The sequence below is a fragment of the Scyliorhinus canicula genome, chromosome 10 (genome assembly GCF_902713615.1).
Source record: "Scyliorhinus canicula chromosome 10, sScyCan1.1, whole genome shotgun sequence".
Taxonomy (NCBI): domain Eukaryota; kingdom Metazoa; phylum Chordata; class Chondrichthyes; order Carcharhiniformes; family Scyliorhinidae; genus Scyliorhinus; species Scyliorhinus canicula.
The window spans coordinates 82124209-82140349 of NC_052155.1; the positions used below are offsets into that span (position 1 = coordinate 82124209).

At 51.0% G+C, this 16141-nt stretch overlaps 1 protein-coding gene across 1 annotated transcript in view; it reads right to left on the reverse strand.

Moving 5' to 3' along the window:
• Positions 1–16141, reverse strand: part of kcnq3 (potassium voltage-gated channel, KQT-like subfamily, member 3) — a 471023-nt gene that overhangs the window by 85892 nt on the left and 368990 nt on the right. The window contains exon 9 of the mRNA XM_038809241.1: positions 6319–6345. Coding sequence (XP_038665169.1) covers positions 6319–6345 — 27 coding nt within the window. The remainder of the gene's footprint in view (positions 1–6318; positions 6346–16141) is intronic.

The window sequence follows — 16141 nt, forward strand, 5'->3', positions numbered from 1 at the left end:
ACTGCAGCAAGTGAGACAACCCTCCCTGACAAACACTCACCCCTCACCCATCCTCTGTCCCTTCACACACCCTGCCCACTGGGACACCTCCCCCATCCTCTGTCCCTTCACAAACCCTGCCCACTGGGACCGTCCAGCGGCCTGCCGAGCAAATCGAAATAACCCGTCTCATTCTCTTCCCGAGGACGTGATGCCGAACGACCAGGGCCGTCTACCTCCAGACGGAGACAGGAATCTGCCGCCAGCTCACCCGGGGCCTCACAACAGAGGGTGCCCGATCAGCGGGCAGCCCTATCCGCCCCAACCCAATCAGCGGACCAGGACGCACAGAGGGTTCGAAGTCCACCACCACCACCAGAAATGGCCAGGGACAACCCTCCTGTCGCTGAGCAGCCCCACACCATGGACGAGGCCCTAAACATTGAGAGCGTCGGGCTTGCGGCACTGCTTTCTCCCACCACATCCATCATCCCAGAGACACACACCCCGGCGGGCCTATTTAGTGATGAGTCTCCTGGGGCACAGTCTGGTTGGCACATCACAGCTGAGCAGGTACAGCAGGTGGAGGTCGGAGCAACAGAGGGCCCGGACTCGCGGAGGCCAGACCAGGCCCAGGATGCAGCTGGCTCCCAGACGTTTTCAGAGTTCCTGGAGTTTCTCAACCCACCTGCACAGCCAATGCCTCAGGAAACCCAGGGAAACAATGGCGGGAGGAGGGCAGCCTTCCTGGCTCTGCAGACACTGTTAGAGGAGTCGAACCGCGTCCAAGAGCAGGGAGTGGTGCCGCTCATGGCAGAGACCCAGTCCGACACCGCACGGGTGGCATCCGCGGTGGAGGCAATGGGTCAGGTTATGCAAGACGTTGGGGTTAATGTGCACGCGTCATCCTCGGCCCTGGACAGGGTTGCCCTCTCACAGGCAGCAATGTGCCAGAGCCAAAACGACATTGCCGGCGCGCTGCGGGCCATGGCACAGTCCCAGCAGTCGATAGCACAGTCGCAGCAGTCGGTCGCGGAGACCATCAACCGCCTGACACATGTGCTGGATGGCGTCGTGCACACACAGGTTGAGATCGCACAGTCCCTGGCGGGAATGTCTAACTCCCTGGACTCCGTCTCTGCAAACCTTCGGATCCTGGTGGATACCGTTGCAGGCCTCCAGGACTGGCAGCGCCAGGTGTCGGTGGTGCGACGGGGAACCTCCCCGCTCGCACCTCTGTCCCAAAGTGAGGCCCGGGGGGCCACCGGGCTCCCCGAGGGAGGAGGAGGTTTCGGGGCCCGTCCCATTAACTCCATCACGGGACGTCCCGGAATTCTCGGCCTCCCCCCGTCCCATCCCTGGTGCATCGGGTGGGCAGCAGGCAGAGCAGGGTGGCACAATGTCACCCGAGACGCCCGCAGAGCAGCCTGGCCCATCAAGGCCGGGTCGCCCCAGGAAACGCATAGCCAAGGAGAAACGAGTCGAGGGGGGCGATTCGCAGCAATCCTCCTCCACTCCTGCTGTATCATCTGGGGAATCACTGAGACGTAGTGGTAGGGCCCGTAAGGCAACTAAGATAGACACTGAGTAAGTTGGCACGGGTGAAGGGCACAGTTTAGTTGTAGGGGCTAGGGCACCTGTAAATAATTGTTAATATTAAACGCACTGTTCCACCTTACTTGTAATACCGTGTGATTGTTCCACAGCCACAGGAATCGTGATGGTGACCGAGTGTCGCTGGGGGTGACGGGTGGTGAAACCTAGGTGCCGGGTGTGCAGTCCCTGCCACTACCCCCCTCCCATAGCTAGCCCACGCGGGCACGTGATGGAGTGTCAGTGACGAACTCAGCGGCCACCAAGGTGGATGGTTCAGCTATTGCCATGGGTCAGACTCTCTCTAACGATTCTGAGCTCACAGCTCTTTGCAGAGCGGACTGTCATCATTCCACATGGCACTGATCACACCCGCTGACACAGCCATCAATGTTGTGCCATTCCGTCTGTACCCAGTGATAAGCGTCATGTCGAAGTGGAGCAGTGTACACTGAGGGGGGGGGGGGGGGGGGGGGGGGGGGTTGTGGTGGTGGCAGTTGTGTGGTGACCCTCTGCATGACTAGCGATGCAGGTGGTGGGTTGGTGTTCATCGGGGACGTCACATGCGATGCGTGAACCGTGCTGCCACCAGGGCGTCGCGTGCCCGCCGTCCTTGCCGGGGCCGTCGTGCCGCCTCCTGGAACTCACCAGCACCTGGGTCGTGTCTGCGTTCTGCGCCCGCTACTCCGCCAGCCGCCTCCTCCTCCTCCTCCTCCTCCTCCTCCTCCTCTGTGCTGGCACCACTGCCACTAGCTTCTCCCGCGCCTCCTGCAACAGGTCATCTCCCCTCTGCATCGCGATGTGTGCAGCGCACAGCAGACCACTACAATGCGAGCGACCCCTGTCGGCCTGGTACTGCAGGGCCCCTCCGGAGCGGTCCAGGCACCTGAATCTCATCTTCAGGAGGCCAAGGCAGCGCTCCACCACACCCCTGGTTGCTGCATGGGCCTCGTTGTATCGTGTTTCCGCATTGGTCTGAGGCCTCCGTATAGGCGTCATCAGCCAAGACCTCAGCGGATAACCCCTGTCACCTAGCAACCAGCCCCTCAGCCGGGGGGGACGTCCCTCAAACATCGCAGGGATGAACGACTGCGCTAGTATGTAGGAGTCATGCACACTCCCTGGGAACCTTGCACAGACGTTCATGAACCTCATGTGGGGGTCGCATACCACCTGGACATTAATGGAGTATGTCCCCCTCCTGTTTGTGAACACTTCCTTGTCCACAGCAGGCGGGCGCATGGGGACGTGAACACAGTCGATTGACCCCTGAACCCTCGGTATCCCGGCCACACTGGCAAATCCACGGGCTCGTGAGTCTTGACTTGCTTGGTCCTCGGGAAAGATGATGTAGCGGTCCACGATGGCATAGAGGGCGTCGGTCACATCCCGGATGCACCTGTGCACCGATGACTGGGAGATCCCGGAGACGTCCCCGCTCGGAGACTGGAAGGAGCCGGTAGCATAGAAGTTCAGAGCGACCGTCACCTTGATGGCTACCGGGATCGCGTGTCCTCCCCCCGTTCCACGTGGGGCGAGGTGCGACAGGAGTTGGCAGATATGTATCACCGTCTGCCTACTCAGCCGGAGTCTTCTCCTGCAGGTGATGTCCGGCATTGTTAGGAAAGAGACCCGGACACGGTACACCCTCGGCTTTGGTCGTCGCCTCTGGCGCCGTGGCTGCACCCTCACTCTCTCCTCTTCCTCTTCCTCCTCCTCCTCCTCCTCCTCCCCCCCCCCATGCTGCTCGATGACTGGCAACTCCTCGGCCCTTCCCTCTGCTGCTGCAGCTGGCCCTGCAGCCACTGCGGGTTGTGGGTGTGGATGCTGCTGCATCTCCAAATCCAGTAGAGCGGCCCCAACCACTGCGCAGAACATAGCCGTTCTGTTCCCATACATCGTGCTAACCTACAGAAGGGTGGTGGGGGGCAGAGAAACAGGACATGTTAGACGGAGGTTAGTCGACACCTCGGCAGCCGCCAGCCATGGGATACCAGTGTGTCCCGGTGGCCTGGTCGCGCTGCTGACACGCGGTCAGCCTAACCCCTGGTCACTTTCTGCATCCAACGGCCAGTAAACTATGGCCTCCTCACGGGTGCGTCAGTGGCCTGTGTCCGGAAGCCACAGGGGAACCAGCGGCCGTGTCCTCGTCACCGGCACACCATGGCATGCTGGCAGACATTTTGTTACGGGGTTGGACGGCTCACTCTCTACCTAACCCCCCCCCCCCTCCGTCGCCCCCCACTTCCTCCCCCGTCGCCCCCACTGTCTCCCCCACTGCCTCCCCCGTCGCCCCCACTGCCTCCCCCGTCTCCCCCACTGCCTCCCCCGTCGCCCCCACTGCCTCCCCCGTCGCCCCACACTCCCCCCGCTCTGGACCCCCTCCCGTTCTCAGGGATGCCTTCCCCGTTGTGGCCAGACTCGAGCGGTGCGCTGAGCGGTGCGCTGAGCGGTGCGCAGAGTGGTGCCCTGACCTTCTCCAAGCTGTCGTCAGCCAGGCCGACTGGTTGACGAATTTAAAAAGCAGGTGTGTTCACGACGTCCAAACAGGGCGCCATGACGTCGGGACTTCGGCCCATCCGGGCCGGTGAATAGCGGGGGGGGCTATCAGTGGCGATTCTGGTCGTGTCAGGGGTGGGAAGGAGGCGTTTGTCGGGAATGGCGACTCCGACATTTTGCGGGGTTCGGAGAATAGCGGGAGGGCGTCGGAACAGCGTCGCCGTAAAAATTTCCGACGCCCGCTATTCTCCGAACCGTCGTGAGTCCGGAGAATCTCGCCCTATGTGTTCCCACCAGCGGAGAATCAGGACTGGTCTCCGCTGGCGCTAGAAGCGCCCCCGAAGTGGCGCTTGGAAAAATGTTTTTCTTTGCAATTCGGATTTTGGGTGCCATTCCACAACATACCGGGATTCGCGCTGTGACAGAGAGAAGTGGGCTGAATCTCTTGGGCAGGTCTGAGATCGGAGTGTCATTTTTAAAGGGCAGTCTGATCTCCATTTGCTGCTGCAACAGCACTCCCCCCCCCAACACCGGGTTGCCGGCAGGTCACCACTCCACTCTAATCGCTTGCAAGGCCACCCCTTAGAATTCCCCCTTTTACCCCTCCCCAGGTCCTCCATTCAGCACCCCACCCCCCCCCCCCCCCCCCCCCCCCACTCCACCAGACCTTCTCCCTTAAGCTCCCCTCATGAGCCTCCCCTTCCGTTTCCACACCTTGGCAGTGCCAACCTGGCACCTTGCAGTCCGAGTGGTGGCAAGGTGATAGGTACCCTCCTGACAATTGTTGCCAGGGTGCCAAGAAAGGTCCTTCATTGAAGTCCTTCATAGAAAGTGAAGGGGCAGACCCCTCAGCTGTTCTTTCCTTGAGTACAAAGAGACAGACCCATAAAAATATTGTGCTTAGAGAAAGAGCTGCTACCCTAACCTAATGGATCCCTGCAGAGTTAGAAATATAAACAATCTGATTCATCGAGTTCCAACAAGTTGTCCATCACAATTCTTTTAACAGACAATAGAGTGTGAATTTCAATGTGGACAATCCAGTTCAAAGCATTGAGATTCCTAGCCATACAAGAGCCTTTAATACTTCAAAAGACAACTAAATAACTGTGTGAAAACCACTTCAAAGGTTTCTACCATTTTGAAGGCATAACTTTCACCTTCATCTCACAGACCTTTAAACTTGACATACAGGTGGATGACTCAGGTACCAAACCTAAGCTTTTTGTGTGGAAGAAATGCATCACATGTGATGTGCAAAATAGTACGCTGAATAAGATCATAAAATAACACGAAGTAGAAACAGGAGTAGGCATTTCAGCCCCTCCACCCTTCAATAAGATCATAAGATCATGGAAGACCTGATTTTGGCCTTAACTCCACACACCTGCTTGCTCCATAAGCCTTCCCTCCCTTTAGTAAAGTTGCTGTGTGGTCGGGGCATGTGGGAAGCTGGAGAGAATCCCATCCCTGTAATTTCATGCACCCAGAAAACCCACCAGTGGGGAAGAGTAAAACTCTGGAAATTCTACTCACCCACCTTACCACCTTGTGATTTTGTGCTAAGGCAGGAAAGGCTCAGATGGGAAACCTGTGCTTGTAGCAATAGAAGCCCTTCGGCCACTTAAGCGCCATTTTCCACCCAGTCTCAGGTTTTAGGCTGACGGGAGATTTAACCTTGTGGAGAAAGTTCGAAATACAACTAAGTTACACATTGGTTAAGAGAAATGGGGTGGCGGGGGATCCACCGACTCTTTGGATTGTGGGAAACAAAAACTCGCTATTCAAAAAATTCAGGCAATTGAAATTTTTCCCATTATGTTTAACTCATAGCTACCCATATTAACTTTTTCACCCAAGAGTGTTCTAATCTACCACTTGTTAATATATGAAAAGAATTGTGTATGCTTGCATTTCTGCTCACATATCTTTTCTCCTGTTGTGCCAACAATGTATGTGAACATTCAATATTGAAATGCAATGAGATTCATCAGGATTTAAACAGGGCCCAATAACACTATAGTTGCTGGTTGAAACTGCTAGGTGACACAGTAGGCCCAGTTATCATACACTACATGAGCAACAATGCAGGAAATCTGTTTTACTTAGCAATTAAAAATCAAAGAGACTCTGAAAGAATGGCCCAGTGAACCCTGAGCTTTGTAATTAACAGCTTTCCTCAAAGAAGAACCTGAGTATTTTCATAAATCAAATATCAAAAATGAAGCCGAAGAAATATCAACAAACCTGGTAGCTTCATCCCCTTGATCTTTTCTTTAGATTAAAAAAGAGGGAAAAAAGATAGCATTAATGCATTAATCTACAATCAGGCTCTGAAACAGAGGTTTCAAACTAAAACTGTGAGAATGAAAAATGAAATAGAAATGTTGCAATGAATAGAAGTTATAACTTTCATGTAATCTTCAAACACCAATAACCCTGTGAAATCTGCTTATCCTTATCGTGATGTAAGATGAGCACCTTAAGAAGCAACTTTCCGCCCATGATAATCAGAAATGAGAATTCATGCAGTCAAATGTGTTCCCTGTTGTGAGGAAGCTTTTCAAATGTACAAAATAGTCAAAGATAGATTATCCAAATGCACAGAATCATGGAACATGTTATGAATAATTACAAACCAGGTTGGAATTAATAATAAATGCTGCACAGTTCTCTTTGGTCTGCTGAAATATCAGAGTTTCGTCAGTGTTTCGTCTTCAAGGTGTAAAAAAATCAGAAAACCGCTCTTTGGCCTCTTCTATTTGATTCATATTGGCTGAGTTTAGAGCAACATTGATTTAGACCTTGCAGTGCATCGTGCCTCTCCGATTGGGACATGGGAAGGTGAATGCCACATATGAACATAGGAAGAAATCCAAAAGGCAAGTGATGCAAATGTGGGTATGTAAACAATCTTTTTGTGAGCATGATGGATGGCCATGGTGCTCAGTACATTCCTGGCAAGAGTTGCGCCAGGCAGCATACTGGTGAGGGCAGAGGGCAGCATATGTACATCTGATGTCAATCGACGTGTAAGGCTGTTTGTGTCAGCGCTGCCACTTTGGTGCTCCACTCTCCAGTCAACACCCTCTCTTAATCACATTTGGTTGGACACATTCAGCAGCAGTAAGAAACCCTCACCACACCAAGTGCTTTTTAAAAGGAATCATCGACTACCTTCAAGTTAGTTGCTATGATTGTACAAGTGTTTGATGGTTTCCAGAGTTTTTCTTAAGTTGTTGAAGTCTAAGTAAGTGTTAAGTCCTAAAGAACTTGATTCTGACTTCAAGAATTCTGCACGAGTCACTTGCTCCCAGACACAAGTCCAGTAGTCGGTATTCTCCTTGCACTACAGCATGAAGGGAAGAATGATGAGAGATGATACAGAGTAGGGCAGGTCGCTGTTGGGAGGAGGAAGGGGATGTTTTGTTATGCTCTTGACACAGCATAAACTGCTTCCTTGATGTGCACTCTGACAAAGGAAGGTTCAGACTTGGAGATATCTTTAACACGTTTATTAAACTGGTAACAATTCTCCTACTTGGATTCGACTCTCCTGTTAATCCTACTATAGCTACTCAGACTGACGAACCAGTCTGCTACAATCCAGGTGGTGGGTATGATGTCAACAAGCTAGTTGTAGGGATGATTCCTTTTATAGAGGTGGTTTTCATAAAATCCCGACAGTATAGGAGACCATTCAGTCCATTGATTCTGCACCGCTGCTCAGAAAGAACACCCTCCGAGGCCCAATCTCTCACCCTATTCCTGTAATCCCACCTAACCTTTGGACACTTAAGGGCAATTTTCATGGCCAATCCACCTAACCTGCACATCTTTGGACTGCGGGAGGAAACCGGAGCTTCTGGAGGAAACTCACGCAGACACGGAGAAAGTAAAAACTCCATACAGACAGAGTGAAGGAAACATCTCTTTCGGAATTTGATTGAAATTCTGGACGTTGGCTGAAAAAGGCGTCATGAACTGTGAGTTGAATTTCCCATATAGCTAAATGGAAGAAAGAGAGTTTTAGAAACAAAACTCCATACTTAAAGATTAAAGTCAGGAGAGTTCTGATCTGAGGTAGCTATGCCTAAGACATCAGAGACGCCTCTGTTGAATGGGAAGTTTGCACACTTAGGCCAGTTGGAGGAGATCTGGATGGACAACTTTGCCGGAATAGAAGGCCAACAAATCCCAGCCCTTATACAAATCATTGGTATAGTATCCAGCCAAAGCAGTTAATTTTCCAAGTATTACAAAGTGTTTGACTTGAGAGTTTTGGGGTGTGACTCTAATGGGTGGAGAAGGAAAGTGGATCTTAATAATTTGACTTGGAGTATAAGTAATCATGTTCATTGCATTTTTAAATTATGTTTACATAACTATTTAATAGAATGTAATCATAATTAATGATCTTTGATTTTTGTTTACATTGTGAACCTTATAGCTTCATTCTTTTTGTAAACACCTAGGATTTCAGATTTAAAATAAAATTTCAAACGTTGATGGTCTCCACCAAGATCATAACAATTGGGGGCTCAAGCGGGATTACAAATTCACAGATTGTAATGGGTGTGCTGGGATATTGGCTAAGGTTTAGGTTAACAGGAGTTTACAGTGCATTTTTCTATACAAAGTGAAAAGCAGTATGGCCATGTCAGTTGCAAAGACGTTTCTGGAGAGGGAAGATCTACGACTTAGTAATTTGCAACAATTTTAGATTAATAGAATTACAAAGAAGATTGAAATTAGAGATAAAAGTAGGTGCTAACAAACAGAAATAGTGGATATTGTAGCACAGCATTTGGAATTGGAAGCCAGCAAACAGGTAAAACACAGCCTGAAACAGTGTTTCAAAAAGATATTGAAGTCGGAAAGCATTAATTGGCTGAAGAAGAGATTAAATTGAAAATGATTTTAATAGTTTGGATGAATTGTGTCCCACTCTGAGATTTGACTTAACAAAGAATTTTCACATTGTGCCCAAATTCACTGATTATGGAGTTGAGATATTTGTGTCATTTGAGAAAGCTAGGGGGCCACAGGATACATGGACACCTATTTTGCAAAGTGTCTTCACAGGAAAGGCAATGGATGTTTAGTCAAGTCTTTTGGAAGAGCTAACTTGGATTATGAGACAGTTCAAAATGTGGTACTTGATGCATATGAGCTGGTTCCAGAGCTGTATCAATTGTCATGTGAGAGTAACTTTAAGAAATGGGTGTTTAAGAAATGTATCTTTAAGAAATGGGTGTTTATCAATGGGTGTGTATATAAATATCTGTAGTGAGAGTACCTTTAAGAAATGGTTGTTTATTACTGCAGTGATGTAAGAGAGGGGGTAGAGCTGGGCTGTCTGTCAGCTTTTTACTTTTGTTTTAGGCTGTTTGCTGCAGGGTGTGTTTTAGTTTCGTTTTCAGAGCTGGATAGCTGCAGTCATAGCCAGAAGGTGTATTAGAGTCTCTCTCTGTAATCTAAAGACTGTAAATCGATCCTGGTGATTTAAAACTAATAACAGTAGTGCCTTTAACCTGATGTGCTTCTGGTAAAAGGTGTTTTAAGTCTTATGGATGTTAAAAGGAAAGCTTAAAGGATTACTTAGTGTTGTATTCTTTGGGGGTTGTATTTGAATTAATGGTTGCTAAGATGTTCACTGTATGTTTTAAAAAGGTTAACTTGAGTTCATAGAATAAACATTGTTTTGCTTTAAAATATACTTTTCCATTTCTGCTGTACCACACCTGCAGAGTGGGCCGTGTGCTCCCCATACCAGAATCTAGTAAAAGTTGTGGGTAAGGTGAACTCCATGATACACTTTGGGGTTCTCCAAACCCTGGCCCAGAACACAATTAATATTTCAAACTGTCAGGAAAACAAAACAAACCAGACATTTGTGGAATATTCTCCAGAGGGAATGTTCTGGAATCGATGTTGTGGTGTTCTTCAATGAAATTACCTGAGACTTCTAAAAACAGGAGGGAGGTCATGATTCTAGAAGATTTTAGGAACAACGGTTAAGTAGCTGTTGTGTCTCATTTGGAGGACTGTCTGAAATAAGGGTGGCTGCAGTTTCAGCCGACAGATAAGGGGCTGGATTCTCTGCACCCTGATGCCGAAATCATGCTCGGCAACGGGGCGGAGAATACAGTTTCCCACATGAAATCAGGACCGGCGCCGGTTCCGTTATTTTCCGCTCCACGATCATCCACTGCCTCAAGCCATTGCCTGAAGCCTGCCCCGCTATTTTCCGTCACCGACCAGCCGAATTCCCAAAGGCATGGACCACTCATGGTCCCACATCCGTGATACCCGCGTAGCGGATGTGGACTCAATCTGGGGCTGCCACAGTCGGGGGAGGGCCGATCTGAGGGCAGGAGTAGCCTCATTCGGGACTGGGTTTTTTTGTGCTGACAGTCCGGGTCAGGAGAGCGGCTGATCAGGGGCACTATTTCCGCGGTCCAGGTCCGTGTGTTGAGTCCGCCATGGAGCATGGAGCGGCCGCTGGAGACTGCCGCCATGTGCATGCACAGCCACTGACCTGGAGGTGCGCGGGGACATATCAGCAGCTGGAGCTGCGAGTTCCACAACAGCTGCCTGCTGGCCCCCTGCAAGATGTTGAATCTGTGGCCTTTGACTCCAGTTTTCCTGGCGTAAAAGACCACAGTTCTCACGATGGCGTGGGGACATCGTCCCAAAATCAGAGAATCCAGCCCATGATATCTCGCACAGACAGGGAGGGAATATTAAACCTTAATTTATGAACCCACAAGGAAGTTAGAGGAATCAGAAATTTGGAAAAGATTCTGACTTAAATGGAAAGGCTGAGGTTGTTATAGTTAATAGGATCATAATAACGTAGATAAAAGTGAGTTTTCATTATGGTAAGCTGGGACATATAAAAGCCAATTGTTGGTCGCTTAAAGGAAAACCAAATGCAGTTGTAGGAATACCTAAAGATCGTACAGAAAGACTGTATCAGTAAAATAAATCAGTAATAAAACCATATTAATCGTACAGATGTACATTGTTCCCTATTATTGTGGTGGATGCAGTCGCTTAGGATATTCAGGAAGATTCTTCCTTATCCACTCAGGAAGTGAATCAGGTTACTGAAGTTTATAAAAGTTTTGGTTTTAGGGAAGTACTCCCTTACTATTCTAACAAAGTAAATAAACAAGTTAATATTTTAAGAGATGGTGGATCAGTTTAGTCATTGATGAAGGCTACTGATACAATTTGTCTGCCAGAAAGTCTGGTGAAAGGAAAGTGCTGATAGGGGATTCATAGGAGATATAAAGCTGTCCCCTTTTACAAAGTAAAGTTACGAAGTAACTGAGTACACAGTTGTTAACGACAGAAGTTGTTCCTCATTTGCCTATTGAAGGGTAGATTTCTTATTGAGAAATTATTTGGCAGTTGATCTAGTATTACCATCTCAAAGAGTTTTCAGTGATCTTATTGAAGTGAGAGAACCTGAGTTTTTGCAGGAGAAACATCCTGGATTATTTCCAGTTTGCGAAGTGATGAGATCTCAAGTTCATCGGGTTAGACAAAATGACAGAAAATCAACTGAATGGATGATCCAGATATCCAATTAGCTGAGAAAATTTGGGGCAAGTCAGATGAGGATAAAAACCTTGAGAAGAATGAGGCTAATCTAATTAGATGATTTTCTTTAAGTGAGGTATTATTTGTGGGGATTATCTCAGACAGCATATTCTGCGGAAGAATCAGAAAAAGTTCCTGCATGGCATTATTTTTTAAAAATGATTTATTAATGAAGAAATGGAGACCTCCTTAAAGACCAGCTGCAGGATTCTCCGACGCCCCCGCCGGGTCGAAGAATCGCCGGGGGGGGGGGGGGGGGGGGGGGGGGGGGGGGGGGATGGTGGGGGGAGGCGTGGATCTCGTCCCCGCCGGCTGGCGAATTGTCCGGCGCCGGGAATTTGGCGGGGGCAGGAATCGCGCCGCACCGGTCAGCGCCCCCCCCCCACCGATTCTCTGGCCCGCGATGGGCCGAGTGGCCACCCGTTTTCGTCTGGGCCCGCCGGCGTATGTTACGACAGGTACTTACCGGCGGGACCTGGCTCTGAGGGTGGCCTCCGGGGTCCTCGGGGGGGCGCAGGGGGGATCTGGCCCCGGGGGGTGCCCCCATAGTGGCCTGGCCCGCGATCAGGGCCCACCGATCCGCGGGTGGGCCTGTGCCGTGGGGGCACTCTACTCCTCCGCGCCAGCCGCTGTATCACTCGACGCAGAGATGAACCCTCCCTGCGCACACGCTGGGATGACGCTAGCATATGCTGGCGGCTCCCACACATGCGCCAACTCGCGCCGGTCGACGGAGGCCCTTCAGCACCGGAGTGGCCCACCCTGCCGGTTTGCAGAGAATCCTGGTCCAGATGAGGAATGGACTGTGTTCTATCAATGTGTTGTCCCTCTTGGTTATCACAGGCAAATTTTAAGGATTGCCCATGAACTTCCAATGGCAGGGTATTTAGGGATAAGAAAGGTTCAGGCTAAAATGAAACATTTTTACTGTTCATGATTACATTAGAATATGGTTGAATTCTGTAAGGTATGTACATATATCAAATGGTTAGAAAATCCCAGCCATTATTTTAACCAGCTCCATTGATCCCTATCCACTTTTGATGAACCAATTAGGTCGAATCTATTGGATTACATGGAACCCATTCTAAAACTAAAACAGGATATCAATATCTTTCAACTATCATTAACTATCAACCGTAATCAACTACGAGGTTCTCAGAGGCCATTCTCTGAACAAATATTACTGCAATGATTGTAATTCAAAGGTTAATTCAGTTTTCCACCAGGTATGCACTGCCCAAAGAAGATCAATCTAATCAAGGGTCATATTTTAGGGCAAGGGAATTTCAGGATAGTACGGGCAATTTAGGAATAAAAAAACATAAACCAATTGCATATTGCCCATTGTCCTAAGGGGCATTGGAAAGAATCCATCAAATTATAAGGGCAATGAGCAAAACCTATTCCCATGAATATCTAGACAATTGGGATGGAAGAATTTCAGGTTTGTTATTTGCAATTAGGGATGCACCTAATGAATGAACATGTTCTAGTCCCTTTGAGTTAGTCTATGGATGTGAAGTAAGAGGACCACTTAATGAGAAATTTATGGATTAGGAAGAGGAAATTACTCACTTCGATTATGGGGAGAACTTCACAGAAACATTAAATGAGTGGTTAGCCCACCCCCAATCTGTCCCACAGTGGGTGAATATGGCACAGCCAGTCCTCCCACCCGTAAGCCTATTGAGGCCCTTAAGTTGCCAATTAAAGGCCACTTAAAGGCTTGTTTTTACCCCCATAATATGGTGTACAGGGTAAAATGGAAAGAAATTGGCTCGCTGCTACTTTCTCAACTCGGGGTAAAAGGTAGGAAGGGAGGAGTATCAGCCTTGCCGTTGGGGGATCCCCTATGCCTATCAGTGGCAACTACCCCAGCCTCTCGAACTTCCCTGCAAACCGCCCCCCCACGAAAGTTCTTGATCTCTACCTAACTAAAAACCATGGATTTACCTGTAAGTCTGATATCCATGGATCTTCTTCTCAGATCTCCTTTATAGTCCCAGCAGCAGCCACTACTGGGACTATTTAGCTGCCAGCAGCTGTCAAGGGAGGACTTTCTCTGAGAGGCGAAAGTCTCACTCTCACCTTGTTAACGCTGACCACTGGGGTGGGGGGAGTGGGGAATTCCATAAAATTCACCCTTATGTATCTGAATTATTTATTTAACAAAATGAACTTATTAGTAAGTCACATAGAAGGAGAACTTAAAACAAATGTGTCACATGAATATGACAATAAGATGTGGGAAAACAAGTAGGCCATTTAGCCGATCGAGTCTGCTCCGCCATTCAGTGAGATTATGACTAATCTGAAATGATAATCCTCAACTTCACTTTCCTTCTTTATCCCCATAACCTTTGATCCCCTTACTGATTAAAAATGTGTTTATCTCAACCTTGAACATATTTAAGGACCGAGCCTCCACAGCTCTCTGTGGTAAAGAATTCCAGATTCACTACCCTGAGAGAAGAAATGTTTTCTCATCTCTGTTTTAAATGGGTGACGCCTTACTTTGAGATTATGCCTCTGCTCCGAGACTCTCCCAAAAGGAGAAACAAACTCTCAGCATCTACTCTGTCAAGCCCCCTGAGAATTCTGGGCAGGGTTCTCTGATCCTGAGGCTAAGTGTTGACGTCGTCGTAAACGCCGTTGCGTTTTACGACGGCATCAACAGGACCCCAGAATCAGCGATCCTGAGCCCTACAGGAGGCCAGTACGGCACTGGAGTGACCCACGCCGCTCCAGCTGCCGATACCAGCATCAAATGGGTGTCGCGGGTCTGCGCATGCTCACTGCGACCGGCTGGCATGCTGACTGCGACCGGCTGGCATGCTCACTGCGACCGGCTGGCATGCTCACTGCGACCGGCTGGCATGCTGACTGCGACCGGCTGGCATGCTGACTGCGACCGGCTGGCATGGTGACTGCGACCGGCTGGCATGCTCACTGCGACCGGCTGGCATGCTGACTGCGACCGGCTGGCATGGTGACTGCGACCGGCTGGCATGCTGACTGCGACCGGCTGGCATGCTGACTGCGACCGGCTGGCATGCTGACTGCGACCGGCTGGCATGCTGACTGCGACCGGCTGGCATGCTGACTGCGACCGGCTGGCATGCTGACTGCGACCGGCTGGCATGCTGACTGCGACCGGCTGGCATGGTGACTGCGACCGGCTGGCATGCTGACTGCGACCGGCTGGCATGCTGACTGCGACCGGCTGGCATGCTGACTGCTACCGGCTGGCATGCTGACTGCGACCGGCTGGCATGCTGACTGCGACCGGCTGGCATGCTGACTGCGACCGGCTGGCATGCTCACTGCGACCGGCTGGCATGCTGACTGCGACCGGCTGGCATGCTGACTGCGACCGGCTGGCATGCTGACTGCGACCGGCTGGCATGCTGACTGCGACCGGCTGGCATGCTCACTGCGACCGGCTGGCATGCTGACTGCGACCGGCTGGCATGCTGACTGCGACCGGCTGGCATGCTGACTGCGACCGGCTGGCATGCTGACTGCGACCGGCTGGCATGCTGACTGCAACCGGCTGGCATGCTGACTGCGACCGGCTGGCATGCTCACTGCGACCGGCTGGCATGCTGACTGCGACCGGCTGGCATGCTGACTGCGACCGGCTGGCATGCTCACTGCGACCGGCTGGCATGCTGACTGCGACCGGCTGGCATGCTGACTGCGACCGGCTGGCATGCTGACTGCGACCGGCTGGCATGCTGACTGCGACCGGCTGGCATGCTGACTGCGACCGGCTGGCATGCTGACTGCGACCGGCTGGCATGCTGACTGCGACCGGCTGGCATGCTGACTGCGACCGGCGCCAATGCTGGCATGCTGACTGCGACCGGCTGGCATGCTGACTGCGACCGGCTGGCATGCTGACTGCGACCGGCTGGCATGCTCACTGCGACCGGCTGGCATGCTGACTGCGACCGGCTGGCATGCTGACTGCGACCGGCTGGCATGCTGACTGCGACCGGCTGGCATGCTGACTGCGACCGGCTGGCATGCTGACTGCAACCGGCTGGCATGCTGACTGCGACGGCTGGCATGCTCACTGCGACCGGCTGGCATGCTGACTGCGACCGGCTGGCATGCTGACTGCGACCGGCTGGCATGCTCACTGCGACCGGCTGGCATGCTGACTGCGACCGGCTGGCATGCTGACTGCGACCGGCTGGCATGCTGACTGCGACCGGCTGGCATGCTGACTGCGACCGGCTGGCATGCTGACTGCGACCGGCTGGCATGCTGACTGCGACCGGCTGGCATGCTGACTGCGACCGGCTGGCATGCTGACTGCGACCGGCTGGCATGCTGACTGCGACCGGCGCCAATGCTGGCATGCTGACTGCGACCGGCGCCAATGCTGGCATGCGCAGTAGCCTCCTTCATCGCGCCAGCCCCAAAGCAACATGGCGTAGGGCTATAGGGG